At 40.9% G+C, this 16,966-nt stretch overlaps 1 protein-coding gene across 7 annotated transcripts in view; it reads left to right on the forward strand.

Annotated features, from left to right (window-relative positions):
* Positions 1-16,966, forward strand: part of NRP1 (neuropilin 1) — a 158,423-nt gene that overhangs the window by 104,344 nt on the left and 37,113 nt on the right. For all 7 annotated transcript variants that reach the window (XM_030940742.1, XM_030940744.1, XM_010364435.2 and 4 more), the window contains exons 7-8: positions 4,650-4,805; positions 9,322-9,466. In XM_030940742.1, the coding sequence (XP_030796602.1) occupies positions 4,650-4,805; positions 9,322-9,466 (301 nt within the window). The remainder of the gene's footprint in view (positions 1-4,649; positions 4,806-9,321; positions 9,467-16,966) is intronic.

Here is a 16,966-nt window from a genome sequence, read left to right on the forward strand (position 1 = left end):
GAAATGAAAAACCCAAAGAAATAGATTCAGATGCTTATACACTATTTTAGCAATGTGTGATAAGTCCTGGATAAGTGACTTGAGAAAAGAAAGAGGATTTGGGCTTCTAGGGTGGATAAGTTGTAGGAACGTGACTAGGAGATACATATATATACACACACATGCACACACACACATATATATATATAGAGGAAACGAATGGAAAATAAGAGTTATTTTAGTAAGATTTGTTTATGCAAATTTTATCTCTGTCTCCACTGATAAATGTTGCTCTCTTCATCCTGGTAGAGGAGAGGGGGAAAATTTACACCACCTTCCCTAAGGGAAATGTATACCCTGCTTTTAGGCAGAGAAGGGGAGGGCATAGAATTCTTGCATCTGTTGATTCTCGATTGCCTTCAACTCAAAATAATCTTCATGCCAAAGTGGCAAATTTTGGGGGTGGTGTCTTCCAGAACTCTTCAGATATGAATACCAAGGCATGAAGTCTTTCTCAGTCTCCTGACACAGACACCAGCAGTGTGAGCAGTGGTGCTTATGAGGCAGGACTTTATTTGTCTCCCCTCAAACTCTCTCAGGCACTTGAGAGTGAAGGGCAGATCCCCGTTAGAGAATTCCACTAAGGCATTAAGAGAAAGGATTCATGGAAAGAATTTCCCCGGTCTTAGCAGTGAGGGTTGCACGGTGCTGGAGAGGCTGTATGTTGTTAGAGTTCTGGGTACTATCTGGTTTTAATTGCAGTGGTTCAAGCCCCAATCCTAATCAGTTTGTGAGGTTGTCATCTATCCTTACTAAACCCACGGGCAATAATCTTAGGGAGAAAAATAAAATGAAATTTCAAGTATCCCCGTGTGGTAAATAAGAGAATCTGCAGAGTTTTAAAGCACAGCAGGAAACTATACAATTACAAGAGGAGGTTGCCAATGCATTTCATTGCTGTTGAGAAAAGAAAATATCTTTCTTTTTTAATGAGTGATTCATGCATATGCTTTGGGGACCTTTGTATCTTCGGCCTTAGACGTTTTCCTGTGTTGGATACTAGTTAATTCCAGTCAATTGCTCCTTCCTCTGATGTCAGCTGTTCCTAATACCTAGGAATCTTCTGTTTGATCACCAGTTAACTTCTTTCCTACTTAGTAATTAAATCTAACTCCAAAAACCAAAATTTAAAAAGTAGAAAAAAGACAACCAGGGAATGAAGTTCTAGGGTTATTTCAAATCAGCCCAAGCTAAATACACACTCTTGGGAATTTAACCATTTCCAAACTAAAGAGCCATCTGTAAGTTTGACAGGAAAAGTTTATTTAAATAGCTCTGCTTCATGCTCCCTTGGACTTCAAGATTTTAAGGACCCTTCAGCTTGAAAGTAGCTGTGGCATTGGGCATGACTTTAATGGACAGTCGGAAAAGCACTAAGTGTTCTGAGAGCATTTGAAAACAGTGAAAATTGTTCAGAGCAACCATTTTTAGAGTACCCATTAACTTTTAGATTGCAGCATTGTGAAATCAGAGAGTTTCTGCAGCAACTTAAAATCACCTGTTTGTCTGGAGCATAGTGAGATTTAGGGTTGTCAGATAACATCGATACAGAAAATCCATTTAAATTTGAATTTTATGTAAGCAATGAATTAGTTGTTAGTGTAAGTATAGCCCAAATATTGCACAGGACATACTTACACTAAAAAAAAATTTGGTTTTGCCTGACATTCAAATCTAACTGGTGTTTTATACTTTTATTTGCTAAATCTGACAACCATCAATCACCTCCCCTTTTTGAAATATGTGCATGAGGGAGATAGGAAGTTTAAAGCATTCATCAAAGTACCATGGTTCACTTTTGAAAAACAAATGCAAATTTTGGTAAACAAGTATAGGCACTTGATAAGAATATGCTGGTAAAATATTTATTTGTCAAACTAAAATTATAAAATCTGTTGTTATTATTCTAAAATATTAAATTCTATTGAATTCTTGTTCCTTTTTCTCTTAAATCCGGTGAAAGCACACAAAGCCTAGAGTTTATATCTTTAAAACTAGGGAAATGAAATAAAGATAATTTTGCATTGAATGGTAGCCCCATCCTTTCCAGATGAAATCTACTACTGTTGAATTCTATAACTTCAAATTGGTTTCCATGTGCTGTTTTTCCTGGATGTAGACAACATGATTTAATTACTCCAAGTGCCTTCAGGAAACAAAGCAATTCATGAAAGACAAAATGCCTCCATAAGGCAGCCTATGCATAAAATGGAAATTCTTTAAGTGATCGTGGCCTATGGGCACTGGAGAATTAATTGAAATACTGTATTCTGAAAACTGAGTTGTAATATGGCAACTGAAAAGCAAGATTCAAAAGTTGGGAGAGGGATTGGGCTTTTTTTATTTGTTTTGTTTTATTTTTATTTTGTTTTTTTGAGTGAGAGTTTCTCTTTGTCACCCAGGCTGCAGTGCAGTGGTGAGATCTCAGCTCACTGCAACCTCTGCCTCCCGGGTTCAAGAGATTCTACTGCCTCAGCCTCCCGTATAGCTGGGATTACAGGCATGTGCCATTATGCCGGGCTCATTTTTGTATTTTTAGTAGAGACGGAGTTTCACTATGTTGGCCAAGCTGGTCTTGAGCTCCTGACTTCAAGTGATCCGCCCGCCTCAGCCTCCTAATGATCAAGGTGCTGTTGCAATATCTTGTCGATGCTAATAGTTGTAACGTGTAACTATTTTCTGTGTCCTTTAAAAAAATATTTGCCATATATTTGTGGGCTTTTTTTTAAGCTTCTATATAAAGCTGGGCATACAATTGATGGAGCAAATAATTTTATAGGAATAATCAGATGTATTAAAATAGATTGAAAATATCACTATTATATAGAAAATAGTAATGAGTTTTCTTTCAAGATGATTCTTAGTTATTAATGCTGGTAATAAGGAGAGTTAAAGGAAAAAAAAAACCTACTCTACTGGAAACATCTAACACATATGAAAGAAGGAATTATAGGAAGTCAGAGTGGAAAAGAGTCTTCCAAGTTATCCAATCCCACTCCTTCATTTCACAAATGAGGGCCTAGAAGCCTAAAGATGATAGCAGAGCCTGGAACACGGAGTGCTTGCTGCTTAAATCAGTTCCTTACCACTCACATCACAGGGCCCCGGGATGAAATCACAGACCCTCGAGGTTTCAGTCACCCTCTGGTCATCACTATTCGGATGCCCTCCAAGAGCCCCACCCCTCAGGATATGAGATAGGCTAGTGAGAGATGAAGGCGAGGCTGTCATGTTGAGGAGCTTTCCCACTGGAAACTTACCAGGAGAAGGTTGCAAGCCTAAGCAGTTGTTTCCTGGTGACATCAGTCTCCCCCACATGATGACTTGGAATCCACCTGCCTCTCAAACTGAGCTGCAAGGAGAGAGGCCACAGGAAGATGTGCGGAGGGAAGAAATCTAAAGCTGAAACAGAAATCTTTACCCTCTTCCTCTTTATTCCATCCCAAGTTATAAATCTATGGCCCCTCTCCCAAACCACAACACCCTTAGAGCTTTCAAGTCAGTATTGTTTCAGTCTGCATTTAATGTGGAAGGAGGTAGGATGCCAAAGACAGAGGGGAAACAGGATTATGTTAGACAGGAATTCAAGTCCAGGCCTCTCCATTATCCATTGTGTGAGTTTATCTTGTTTGTCTTGATTTTCTCTTTGCAAGATGACACATATGAATGTGCAGTTTGGAAAGTATGTTTAATCTCTTAGAAAATATAATGACATGATATTGAATCCAGTTTTCTCTTTTCCCCTGGGATTCAAGCAATCCTGTTTACAACAGTGAGAAGGGTCTTTTCCTGGATTTCCTCCTAACAATGGGAACCAACTTAGGGCCATGCTGTTTTTTGTCAACAAAAAGAGTCAAACTCTGTAAAATACTTGAATAGATTTATTCTGAGACAAATATGAGTAAGCAGTGGCTTGTGACACAGAATCTCAGGAGGTTCTGAGGACATGAACCCAAGGTGGTCTGGGTACACCTTGGTTTTCTATATTTTAGGGAGGCATGAGACATCAATCAGATACATAGAAGATGTACATTGGTTTGGTCCAGAAAGGTGGGACATCTGAAAACAGGGGCTCCCAAGTCGTCGGTGGATTCAAAGATTTTCTGATTGGCAATTGGTTGGAAGAGTTAAGTTACTATCTAAAGACTTAGGAATGTCTGGGTTAAGATAACGTACAGGTAAAGACTCCAGGTAGCAGGCTTCAGAGAGAATACGTTGCAGATGTTTCTTATCAGACTTAAAGAGTCTGTTCTATCATTAATTCCAACAGAGATGAGGGTATAATAATGAGGTTTGTCTGACCCCCACACTGTCCTGTCATGGCCTGAACTAGTTTTTCGGGTTAGCTTTGGAATGCCCTTGCTGGGACAAGGTGTCCATTCAGATGGTCAGGGGGCTTAGAATTTTATTTTTGGTTTACATTGATCATGACTTTGCCTTTCTTTACAAGGAATGGAAGGGAGGAGTCAGGGACGATGGACACCTGATGGAATTAGGCCCTGTTGATCCCAGGTGGATGAAAGCCACAACATGGAGCCCACCAGAAAAGATGCTTTGGGTTGCAGTGCTGCAGGGATGGTGCACTGACCGTGCTTGTACTTGTCTTGCAGGTGGACTTGGGCCTTCTGCACTTCGTTACGGCTGTCGGGACACAGGGCGCCATTTCAAAAGAAACCAAGAAGAAATATTATGTCAAGACTTACAAAATCGACGTTAGCTCCAATGGGGAAGACTGGATCACCATAAAAGAAGGAAACAAACCTGTTGTAAGTTAGGCTGCCACCACGGCAACCAATGCAGTCTTTTAAATGGATGATCAATTTTTACTTGTTTGTTTAGCAGCTTTCTGTCTGGCCTGGTTTATTTTTGAATTGATTTGAAATGAAAAGTGTATGGCCGGGCGCGGTGGCTCAAGCCTGTAATCCCAGCACTTTGGGAGGCCGAGACGGGCGGATCACGAGGTCAGGAGATCGAGACCATCCTGGCTAACATGGTGAAACCCTGTCTCTACTAAAAATACAAAAAACTAGCCGGGCGAGGTGGCGGGCGCCTGTAGTCCCAGCTACTCCGGAGGCTGAGGCAGGAGAATGGTGTAAACCCGGGAGGCGGAGCTTGCAGTGAGCTGAGATCCGGCCACTGCACTCCAGCCTGGGAGATAGAGCGAGACTCCGTCTCAAAAAAAAAAAAAAAAAAAGAAATGAAAAGTGCAATTCGAGGTTTAAATCTGACCAAGGTGTCTCATGTTCCCAGATCCAGAAGCCAGGAGGAAATTATATGAATGTTTCCAAGAAAAGTCAATACTGGCCAAATTAAGTGTCAGACTCAAGAATTGCTGTAAGCCTCCCAAAGGGACACAGATTCTGCGTGGGATAAACACTGTCCTCTTAGAATCTTAGGAATTTGGGATTTTGTTGTTTTTCCCCCTCTATTTCTTCATTCTCTTTCATAGATTATTTCTCTCTGTAATGGGCTGGTTTTAGTAAACATCTTTTCACCTATCTACTGTGACTCACAAACTAATTTACAAGTACATTTGACTGCTTCTTGTAAGAACACATGGAACCAAAGGTATTTCATTGTGTTCCCTCAGATCACACAAATAACACACTACCTCTGTACTACTTTCAACCAAGAAGGCAGCACAGACCACACTGTGTGCCTGGGCACTCTGCCCTAGCTCATTTGGAACTGAGATGTTTTTCTCAGCCTGCCTGTTTATTTGAAGTTACACTTGCTCTGATTTTCTAATCAAAAGATTTTGGAGAATTCATACTCACTGTCTCCCAGAAATTAAAAGCTTGCCCTGGAGGCCGAGCAAAACACAGGAAATTGATGAGGATAGGAGCAAAGATCCAGGTAGCTTGCAATGATGGGCTTGGGAAGAGGCCAATTAACCTGTCCTTGTCTCTCTTTTGAGCTTTGGTGTACTTGATTTTCTCCTTGTGGATCTGGAACTGAGAAAAGCTTCCTGGGTGTGAAGTGAGAAAACCTATTAATTCCCTTTGATGAGCAGTGAAACCCCCACTCTCGGACAGGGCAGGCAAGCTGGAAACAGCAACAGATAGACAGCTGCTCTGTAGGAGGAAAATGCTATGGGCAGGCCAGTTCAAGGCCATTGTCGAGCCCTGGAGGACATGCAACCAGTTTGTCTAGGGAAGAAGAACCTTCCCAGTCAACACTCATGGAGATGAAGCGAGTAAATTTTGACCCCAAGTTTCGTGACTGATTCTTGTTTGGGAATAAATTTCCGAAGACATAGTTTAGGTTCAAGGAAATAAAAAATCACTAACTCTAATGGGGCACCTACCAGCCAAAGAACCCAGAGAGAGCTGGGAGAGCTGACCTTAGACTTTCAGGCCATTTCTTTTTAAAATAAGCGCTACTTCAGGAATAGAAAACCAAACACCGCATGTTCTTACTTATAAGTGGGAGCTGAATGATGAGAACACATGGACGCATTGAGGGGAGCAACACACACTGAGACCTGTCGGTAGCGGGGTGTGTGGGAGGAGTGAGAGCATCAGGAAAAATAGTTAATGGATGCTGGGCTTAATACCTAGGTGATGGGCTGATCTGTGCAGCAAACCACCTTGGCACACATTTACCTGTATAACAAACCTGTACATCCTGCACAGGTACCCTGAACCTTAAATGCTGAAGAGAAAAAAAAAAAGAACAAAATAGAACCATGAGGTGAAAGGTCTAAAATAATGTTAAGTGAAACACTTAACTGATGTTTCATTGTCTTTATACTGGAGTGCATGCAGATGAGAGGAGTGAAAGGAAATGGCAACATGACCATTTTTTGTTAAGGAAAAAAAACCATACGGGCTATTTCAGCAACACGTTTTCTTCAACTGTTGTCCACTGGTTGTTTGCATGGCCCAGAAGAGGGGGACTGTCAGAGAGCACCCACAGATTCCAGGGGTGTCTGACAGTGCACGCAGCTTGCCCTGGGAACTCCCTGGCACACAGAAGGGCTTCAGGGGGAGAGGCAGAAGGGGTAAGGAAGGAGTCGGCAGAGAGGAAGGCTTGGCATCTATTCTGAGCACTTTAGCTGAATCTGAATGAAATTAGAACATCCACCTAGAGTCTCATGATTGCTGCCCACGCCACCTTTCTCTGTACTTTAGGGACTTTCAGCCACTCCCCTCTACCCTCATTCCCACTTTGCTCCAGGAGTGCAGCTTTCGACCAATAACAACTGCAGCAACCCTCTTCATGTTGGAGAAAATGTGTGTAATACATGATTTTCAGCAAACTTAAAACTCCCTCAGTGGGAGCAAAATGCACCTCCCCTCTGCCTGCGCCAGAACACACAGCTCTCCTGCCAGACTTCTGGTCTCTCTCAGACATGGACTCGGTGCCCCTGTAAGGGGAGCACCATCGCTGGGGGCCCTCCTTCCCTGGCAGCTACCCGCTACTCTTTGTCACACTAAAATGCTCCCACACAGATTGATTTCCAGGGAGAGATGCTGATGTAGGGCAGAAATCAAAAGGCCATCACAGACTGGGATAAATTAGGATATCAGGTAGTCTCTCGAGAGAGATCAGGCTAAAAACTGACTTTTTTAAACAAAAATAGAGACAGGGTCTTGCTCTGTCACCCATGCTGGAGTGCAGTGGTGAAATCATAGCTCACTGCAGCCTTAAACTCCTGGGCTGAAGCCATCCTCCCAGCTAAATCTCCCAATTAGCTAGGACCACAGGTATGCACTACCACAATGCCTGGCTAATTTTTTTTTTTTTTTTGGAGAGTTGGAGTCTTACTATGTTGCCCAGGCTGGTCTCAAACTCCTAGTCTCAAGCAGTCCTCCTGCCTTGGCCTCCTAAAGTTCTGGAATTACAGGCATGAGCCACCACACCCAGCCACAACCAACTCTGTAAAGCATTTGACCACCAGCCTGACTTTCACAAGCCCTTTCTCCCAGGAGGAAGAGCAGGACTTGGGAAACCATAGACCTCCTTCATGTCCTCACCTGAAAAGGTGAGGAGGAAGCTGCACACCTTGGGTGAGCCCCATGATGCTCCAGTTATGCAGCCTAAGAGGAGGGGTCTGACCCAGCTGTGCAGAGAAGCATGGTGCTGAATGCACGAGGCCCGAAACTGAGAAACGTCACCACTCCACGGCTGAAGTAAAACCCGGGAAAGGGTAGGCAGCGTATTCTGTGATGGCAAAGTCTCCAGTCCTCAGAGATCTTACTGGAGAATGCTACTGCAGCTCCCCCACCCAGGCAGAGTGGCCCCCACTAGTTCTTGTGGGAAACACCCATTGGTGCCTGGCATGCATTACATTTGCAGTCACATGCCTCATCTTTCTTAGAATAAAATGACTTGATTTAAAACTAGAAGCAGAATCCCAGCACTTTGGGAGATGGAGGCAGGTGGATGACTTGAGGTAAGAAATTCAAGACCAGCCTGGCCAACCAACATGGTGAAACCCCATCTGTACTAAAAGATACAAAAATTAGCCAGGCGTGGTGGCAGATGCCTGTAATCCCAGCTACTCAGGAGGCTGAGGCAGGAGAATTGCTTGAACCCGGGAGGCGGAGGCTGCAGTGAGTCGAGATTGCACCACTGCACTCCAGCCTGGCTGACAAAGCAAGACTCCGTCTCAAATCAATGAATGAATGAATCAATCAATCAATCTTGAAGCACAAGCCCTGGAAAAGCTGATTTTTAGTTAAAAATAATTTATAACTCAGTTTTGACTTTGACCACTAAAACATAATTTTACCAATAATCAAAAAAGGATTAAAGTCACGCATTAGTGTGGGAGACAAGATCTTCTGTCAAGGAATGAAGTCAAAGGGGAGAACACTGTTTGACCTAGTACTGTAGCTGCAAACACAACCTAGAATTTCAAAAAGCCAGACCCTAAGCTGAAACCAAAAAGCATCCCTTCTGGGGGTTCTTGGGAAAGTCAAACAGTGAGTTTCCATGACATGTCTGCAGTATTATTTTGGTCCTCTGGTAAAGTTAATAGTTTCACGCTTTTTAGATAATAGTATGCATTCTTTAATCAATATTATCCATGTAATTAGTGCTTTTAAAGGCTCTAGCCTCTCAGAAAATTGAATCGATGATTAGGACAGTATTCTATATTAGACATCATTCTGATTGCTAATTGAAAAAATTAACATGGCAGGTTATTAACGCTGTCTCATCCTTGATCGACAATGCTGAAATTGTAAATACTTTTTACAACCACTTGTGAAAACACACTTTTGGATTTAAATTCAAAACCTCTGCTAAAGAAAGGCACTATTTTCCCCCATACAGCTCTTTCAGGGAAACACCAACCCCACAGATGTTGTGGTTGCAGTATTCCCCAAGCCACTGATAACTCGATTTGTCCGAATCAAGCCTGCAACTTGGGAAACTGGCATATCTATGAGATTTGAAGTATATGGTTGCAAGATAACAGGTAAGCTGTGGAAGATTGAAGACTGAATCTTCCAAGTCGAATATTGTCTTGTTTTGATTTATGCAAACCTTTAAATACGGGGTGAATAAATTTGTAAATGCAATAATTTTTATTTGATAATAAAAGCATCTACTTTGGATTTAGACAAATCCAAGTTCAATTCCTGCCTTACTACTCACTAGCAGATTGTTTTGGTCAATATACTTACCTTTCAAAGCCTTAGTTATCTCACCTGGGAAATAGTCATAATTACTTACATCATACAGCCTAGTTGTGATGATGCATTATTATTAGATGATGGATATAAAGCACATAGCACAGCCTGGAATGTGGTAGGTATTTGTTTACTGGTACCTTTTCCACTAGACTGTAAGCTGCGTGAAGGCAAGTATCATGCCTTTCATCTCCGCTTCCTGGATACTGACTACTACTTAGTAGATTTACAGTAACTAACTGTTGCATGAAACATTCTCCAGCCGTTTTATTTATTTCCGTTTCTTTGTTTTGAGACGGAGTCTTACTCTGTCATTCAGGTTGCAGTGCAGTGGCATGATGATAGCTCACTGCACCCTCAACCTTCCAGGTTCAAGTGATGCTCCTACCTCAGCCTCTTAAATACATGTGGGAGAACATGAGGGCACCAGTACAGACAACTAATTGTAACCCCTATGTTTCTTGGGCTTGTCTCAAATTCCTGGGCTCAAGCTATCCTCCCACCTCGGCCTCCCAAAGTGCTGGGATTACAGGTGTGAGCTACTGCTCCTGGCCAGCTTTGTCTATTTATTTATTTATTTATTTATTTATTTATTTATTTATTTTATTTAGTTTTTTGAGACCGAGTCTCACTCTGTCACCCAAGCTGGAGTGCAGTGATGTGATCTTGGCTCACGGCACCCTCCACCTCCCAGGTTCCAGCAATTCTCCTGCTTCGGCCTCCTGGTACTACTACAGGTTCACACCACCACACCTGGCTATTTTTTGTATTTTTAGTAGAGATGGGGCTTCATCATGTTGGCCAGGCTGGTCTTGAACTCCTGCCCTCAGGTGATCCACCTGCCTCAGCCCCCCAAAGTGCTGGGATTACAGGCATGAGCCACCGCGCTCTGCCTGTCCATTTATTTTCTTGCGTGACTATGTTATATTCTGCAGTATATAGCAGTCATATTGGAATTCCTTTCCATTTTAGTAAATACATTGCCAAAGTTTCATTGAAACAACCACCAGCACCAAAAAACCAGTACAATGTGATCTTCATGGTAAGCTTGAAAGTTCAAAGGCAGAATCAGTTGACCCACTCACTAAAAAGTAATTAAAAACAAACAATATCTAAAACTCTTTGAACTACCTTTTAATATTATGTTATATATGTATTTAGGGTATTTAATTTTTTATTCCATTTTTATGTTTATCCTTTTTAGTTTAATTATTTTTAGAGGAGAAGAATACTGACTTTGGAAGGAAAAAAAATCACTTTGGCAATGTTCCATGAAATTACAAGCAATTTTGAGAAGAGCTAATGAACAGGAAAAACTACACTTGTTTATAGTAGAGTTCAGCTTGGAAAGTAAAAACCATCATCGGATTTTTTAATAAAAAATTTATTTATTTCCACCCTGTAGACAGACTTGTTTATTATTTTAGGACCTAAGACTTAGAAAGTTCAAGGCTTTAGAGGCAGGAATTGAGTGGAGAGGGGTTTGAAAGAAGAAAGGACATTGAAAAGTTAGATATAACCTTGGCTTTATTTTCGATCAGCAGTTAGATGACAGAAAGTTCTAGGTCATTTTCAGAGCATGACAAATTTGTGCTGTTATTCATAAATTTGTAGAAATAAGGCCATTTGAGGTTTGGGTGGAAATTTCTGGCCCATTTCTTCAACCTTATCTCATGTCATTGTATTTTAAAAAATGAGGTAAACTTCATAAAGACTCCAAACATGTTAGTCAAAACTTTGAATTTCCAGGCTCTTAGAGATTTATGTCATATCCTTTTAGTTGAATAGAATTCTTTTTATACCTAAACTGTCCTTTTTAATTTTCACAAAGATTTCCCTGAGAGGTAATTCTAGGAATGTGAGCGAAGAAGGTAAATAATTTGTTCAATTTTTTAAAAAAGTTAAATGATCTAGTTATGTAAATTTAGATGTCTAAAATAGCATATACTAATATTTTTATACATAATTAAGTAGCCGTTTTTCAAATAAGTTGCTTCCTTTCAGTTCCTAGTGCTAGTCTCTTAATCATGGTCTCCACTATACTTTTAAATATTTTCTCTCTAGTAAAATGGCTCTAGTCTCCAAATAATTGCCACAGGCAGGTTTTTGGAGAGGCTAACACATTACAATGATAGTCACATGGACAGAAGGTAGGCAGACATGTCCAGGCTTGACTGTGGACTGTCCACTTAGTGTATGCATGACCGACCATGGGTAAGACATTGAAACTCACTCTGATCTCCATTTTCTGGTCTGTGAGGTTCACCTTAATGCAACTATAATGAGGAGTAAATGAAAGAAAATTTGGAACACCCCTGTCTTAAAGTAAGTGCTCATTAAATGGTACCCGTTAGATTAAAATAGTACATGGCACTCAATACATTGAACCTAGCATATGCCCCAAAGAGCAGAGCTTCTAATAAGACAGTAATTTCAACTTTTTCTTCTTGATTATCAGAAGCAGATAATCTTCATTTTCTTGAGGCTACAGTCCCCTTGAGTGGAGATTAATGAAAGGAGGACTACAATATCCCTGCTGGACTAGATGGTCCAGGAGAGCAGGGGACCTGTTTGCCTCATTTTCTGTTGTGTCCTTCCTGTATGCCTGGAACATAACAAATGTTTGGTGGTTACTTTTGAATGAATGAAGTGCAGTTCTATCCAAACCTTCTGAGAAACAAATGGCTGGACCTCAAATTTTCACCCTGTCGAGTAGTCATAATTCAGTCTGGATTTTGTTTAAGCCTACCTAATTAAAAGTTACTGCTTGAACACATCACTTGGCTTCCAAAGCCACTAGAGCCCCAAGTTTTACCCTAATTTTTTGATTCAGAAATTATTTTTTAGAAATATAGTAATCCTGGGCTGGGCGCTGTGGCTCATGCCAGCACTTTGGGAGCCCGAGGTGGGCAGATCACGAGGTCAAGAGATCGAGACCATCCTGGCTAACACAGTGAAATCCCATCTCTACTAAAAATATAAAAAATTAGCCAGGCACGGTGGCGGGCACCTGTAGTCCCAGCTACTCAGGAAGATGAAGCAGGAGAATGGCGTGAACCCAGGAAGCGGAGCTTGCAGTGAGCTGAGATCGTGCCACTGGCCACTGCACTCCAGCCTGGGCAACAGAGTAAGACTCCATCTCAAAAAAAAAAAAAAAAGGAAAAGAAAAAGGAAAAGGAAATATAGTAATCCTGGAAACTTCAGTTTGTCACCGTATAGAGATATAAAGAAAATAAGATTAGAACAAACCATCCTGCTTTATAGGTGATTGATGAAAGGCATTTTCATTATTTTGACAAAGTAGGCTTCATCATTTTGGCAGAGGTGGAAATTGATGAAAATCACGTAGGACGATGCCTGCTTAACACACTGTGAACTCTGCTGTCTTCTGTTGTTAACCGGAAGTCTGTTACCCGGCACTTCAACACATATTCATGTGCTCCTAAGTCAATCAGAATTCACAATGATGATCTCAGACACCATAATATCCAGAGGTACTTTCTGAGTCATCAAGGAAAGATTAAATTATGCTCATTCAGGGTCTCCCATCAAATACAGTTATTACTTTCTCATTATTTGGAAATTGGTTAACTGGATATTTGATTTACCAGTATACCTCAGTTTTTCCATTAAAGCTGAGTACAGAGATTTACTGTAAAATAATATCACTGAAAATAACCACCTCAATCCTCCATTACAAAACTAATTTCTCCCTTCCATCGTAAAGTGGTCTTAAGCTTTCCCAACAAGGTTGCCAAGTAAAATACAAAATGTCCAGTTAAATTTGATGCAGACAAACACGACATAATTTTTCACAGTAAGTATGTCCCATGCAATATTTGAGACATACGTATACTAAAAAATCATTCATTATTTCTCTGAATTCTAATTTCACTGGGCATCTTGTTTCTTGCTTTGTTGTTTGTTTGCTAAATCTTGCAACACTATTTCCAAAGGGTTTGACCTGTACCAGGCTGACCTGTACCAGCCTGCTATGAAGGGACAGTTAAACACTAGCATCTCATTCAAACCTTGAATTAATTGTTAATGTAATTTTTCTCCAAATTATTGTTAAAAGTGAGTCACATAGTTTTCAGTCAAAGGTAAATCAAGTTGCCTCTTCGTTTTTTTTTTTGTTTTGTTTTGTTTTAATGAGGCAGCCATATGGAAGGAATAAGTCTCACTTTGCACCATGGATATGTTGGCTAAATAGGGGCAGGACATCACTATGTCAGTGAACACAGAAACTATGCCCCAGCTGAGTCTGCATTAGAAAAAGGGCATTAATCTGGTGACGGTTCTGCTCTCCTTACAGTATTCAAGTTAATTATGTTTTCCTCCAAATGGTAACATCTGGTCTCCATTACCAGCTAAACATTGCCTTTCTAAAAGCTTGTTTGGAATCAGGCAGGTATGAACACCGTGGCCAAAAAAATGGCACTCTATTTTTAGCACTATAGTTTCATAGTCCCTTAGTAAAATTGTTTCTGTAAATCTTTTTTTAATCCCGACTGATTATATTCTTGGTTTCCAGATCCCAGCCTGGAGCAAATACTGTGGTTGAATTACAGGAAAGGGCACTTGGGAAAATGACAGCTGCCTTTTATTGTATTAAGTTGATTCATTCAACAAATATTTGTTGAGCAAATACTATGCATAAAACAGGGCATGAAGAGTCATAGAAAACAGAAAAATATGACTTAGTTCATGTCCTCAAAGAAGTTAGAATCTGGGAAGGCAGAGAACAGCATTCCAAAGAACTAAATGTGCTCATCAGCATTTGAGGGCCGGGTGTGGTGGCTCAAACCTGGAACCACAGTATTTTGGGAGGCCAAGGTGGTAAGATCTTTTGAGCCCAGTAGTTTGAGAGCAGCCTTGGAAAAATAGCAAGACCAAAAAAAATTAAAAATTAGCCAATCATGGTAGCATCCACATGTAGTCCTAGCTACTCAGAAGGCTGAGGCAGGAGGATTGCTTGAGGCCAAGAGTTCAAGGCTGCAGTGAGCCATGATCACACCACTCCACTCCAGCCTGGGTGACAGAGAGACCCTATCTCTTAAAAAAATAAAAATAAAATAAAAAAAAGCCTGGGGGCCAGGCGCGGTGGCTCACACCTGTAATCCCAGCACTTTGGGAGGCCAAGGCAGGCTTTACAAGGTCAGGAGATCGAGACCATCCTAGCTAACATGCTGAAACCCCTTCTGTACTAAAAATACAAAACTTTAGCCTTTCATGGTGGCAGGTGCCTGTAGTCCCAGCTACTCGGGAGGCTGAGGCAGGAGAATGGCGTGAACCCAGGAGGCGGAGCTTGCAGTGAGCTGAAATCACCCCACACACTCCAGCCTGAGCGACAGAGTGAGACTCTGTCTCAAAAAAAAAAAAAAAAAGAAAAGAAAAAAGAAAAAAGGGACATGCAAATAAAGTGGTGTGAAGAGGCCCAGAAATGGAAAACTGTGTCTAGTTACAGAGAAATAGAAAAACCAAGTAAGTGATGTGGCATTCGAAAACAGATCAGGATTTTAAGCAGTTCAGATAATGGAAAGGGTAAGATGATGGGGAATTCCTTGCTGAGGGAATAGAAAGAAAGCCTCCAGACTCCCAGAAGTAAGGAAGTTCTTCATGTCAATTGGCACTGGTTAAAGGAGTGAATGGGGAGAGAGGCCTTGCAAGAACATGATATGGAAGGCCTGCATGCCTGATTGAAAATGACATTGCATAATTTCTAGACAAGAAGGCAGTGAATGTCTGAGTAAATAAATGACGTGATTTGGACCATAGAACTCTTGTGGAAAGTATCTGAGTAGTTAATTCTTAAGGTTCAGCTGATAACATGGACTTAGTTTAATTGCATTAGATGTTTGCCTCTCACTTAGGGGTAGTTATATTTTTAGGCTAACTTTTTATTACATTATGCAGAATTGAGTTGCTTCAAAGAAAAATAGGTTATCATTCCTGCACATGTTCTTGATTGGGACATACAGTTTATAAAGGAAAATAATTGAGTGTTGGACATTTTGTCATTAAGCCACCATTGAATTCATCAATGACTGATGCTCTCCTTGTGCTCAGAAGCTACTTGGGCTGCTTTAGAAGACATAAAAAGGTCTATGGTGCTGTTCATTGCCTTCAAAGATCTTACAATCTTGCTGTGGGTATATCACTAGCAATCTTGAAGCCTTAGAGAGCAGTGGAATGCTGAGCTCTGTGCTACTTACATCATATTTCTGAGATGGGAGAGCTCAGAATAAATGCTGGAGTAGCTTGAAAAGTTTTTTTGAGTCTTAAGCTGGGTTTTGAGCAAAGGCAATGATGAGGATGACGTCTATACTGTATGAGAAGAGAATTGGTTAACTGAGATGTGTTGTCAGTAATAGAAAATCAACTGAGGCAAATGGGATGAAATCAAAATGAGGGTCTTGAACGCCAGATCAAGTTTTGATATCTTCCCATCAGTAATGGAAAACCATGGTACATTTTCAAAAGATTTCTCTTTTATATTATGGGGTAAAACATACATAACATAAAATTTACCGCTTTAACAGTTTTCAACCACTTTTAACCATTTTCATTTTATCATTGTACATTTTTAAGTGTACAGTTCTGTGGCATTAAATACAGTCACATTGCTGTGCACTTTATTTCCAGAATTTTATAATCGTCTCAGACTGAAACTCTGCACCCATGAAACATTAACTCTCCCAATCTCCGTTTCCCCCAAGCCCTGGCAACCACCATTTTGCTTTCTGTCTCTATGAATCTGACTGATCTGTGATAGGCTACTCATATCCGTGGAATCAGACCATATTTGTCCTTTTTGTGTCGGGCTTCTTTCTCTTAGCAGTGAAGATTTTTGAGGATGAGAATGACATGGTTAAAACAACATTTTCTGAAAAGTTAGATAGCAGTTGGTATAGTGGAGATTCAGAGTGGGGTCTGGGAGGCCAACCAAGAGCTCATGTAGCACCCTGGCCAGAGCGCTCGGCTCGGGATAAATCCAGAAGAAAGGAAGGAGGCGACAAGGGTTTTGTTGCTTTCCTTTACTTAACAAAAACACAACAGGATTTGGCAGCCAAATGGAAATGACAAAATGACTAGGCAGGAACTGGATGATTGGTGATGCCACCAATTAAAAGACAGGGTTCAGTGAAAGGATGCAGTATCCAGGGAAAGGACTGTCTTAGTCTGCTGATGGTACATTTGAGATGACAATGAGACATTCTTGTGGAAAGTCCCCAATGCAATTAGAAATACGGGTGGGGAGAAGGGTTGCAGGGGATCGTGGTCAC

The sequence above is a fragment of the Rhinopithecus roxellana genome, chromosome 11 (genome assembly GCF_007565055.1).
Source record: "Rhinopithecus roxellana isolate Shanxi Qingling chromosome 11, ASM756505v1, whole genome shotgun sequence".
Lineage (NCBI taxonomy): Eukaryota > Metazoa > Chordata > Mammalia > Primates > Cercopithecidae > Rhinopithecus > Rhinopithecus roxellana.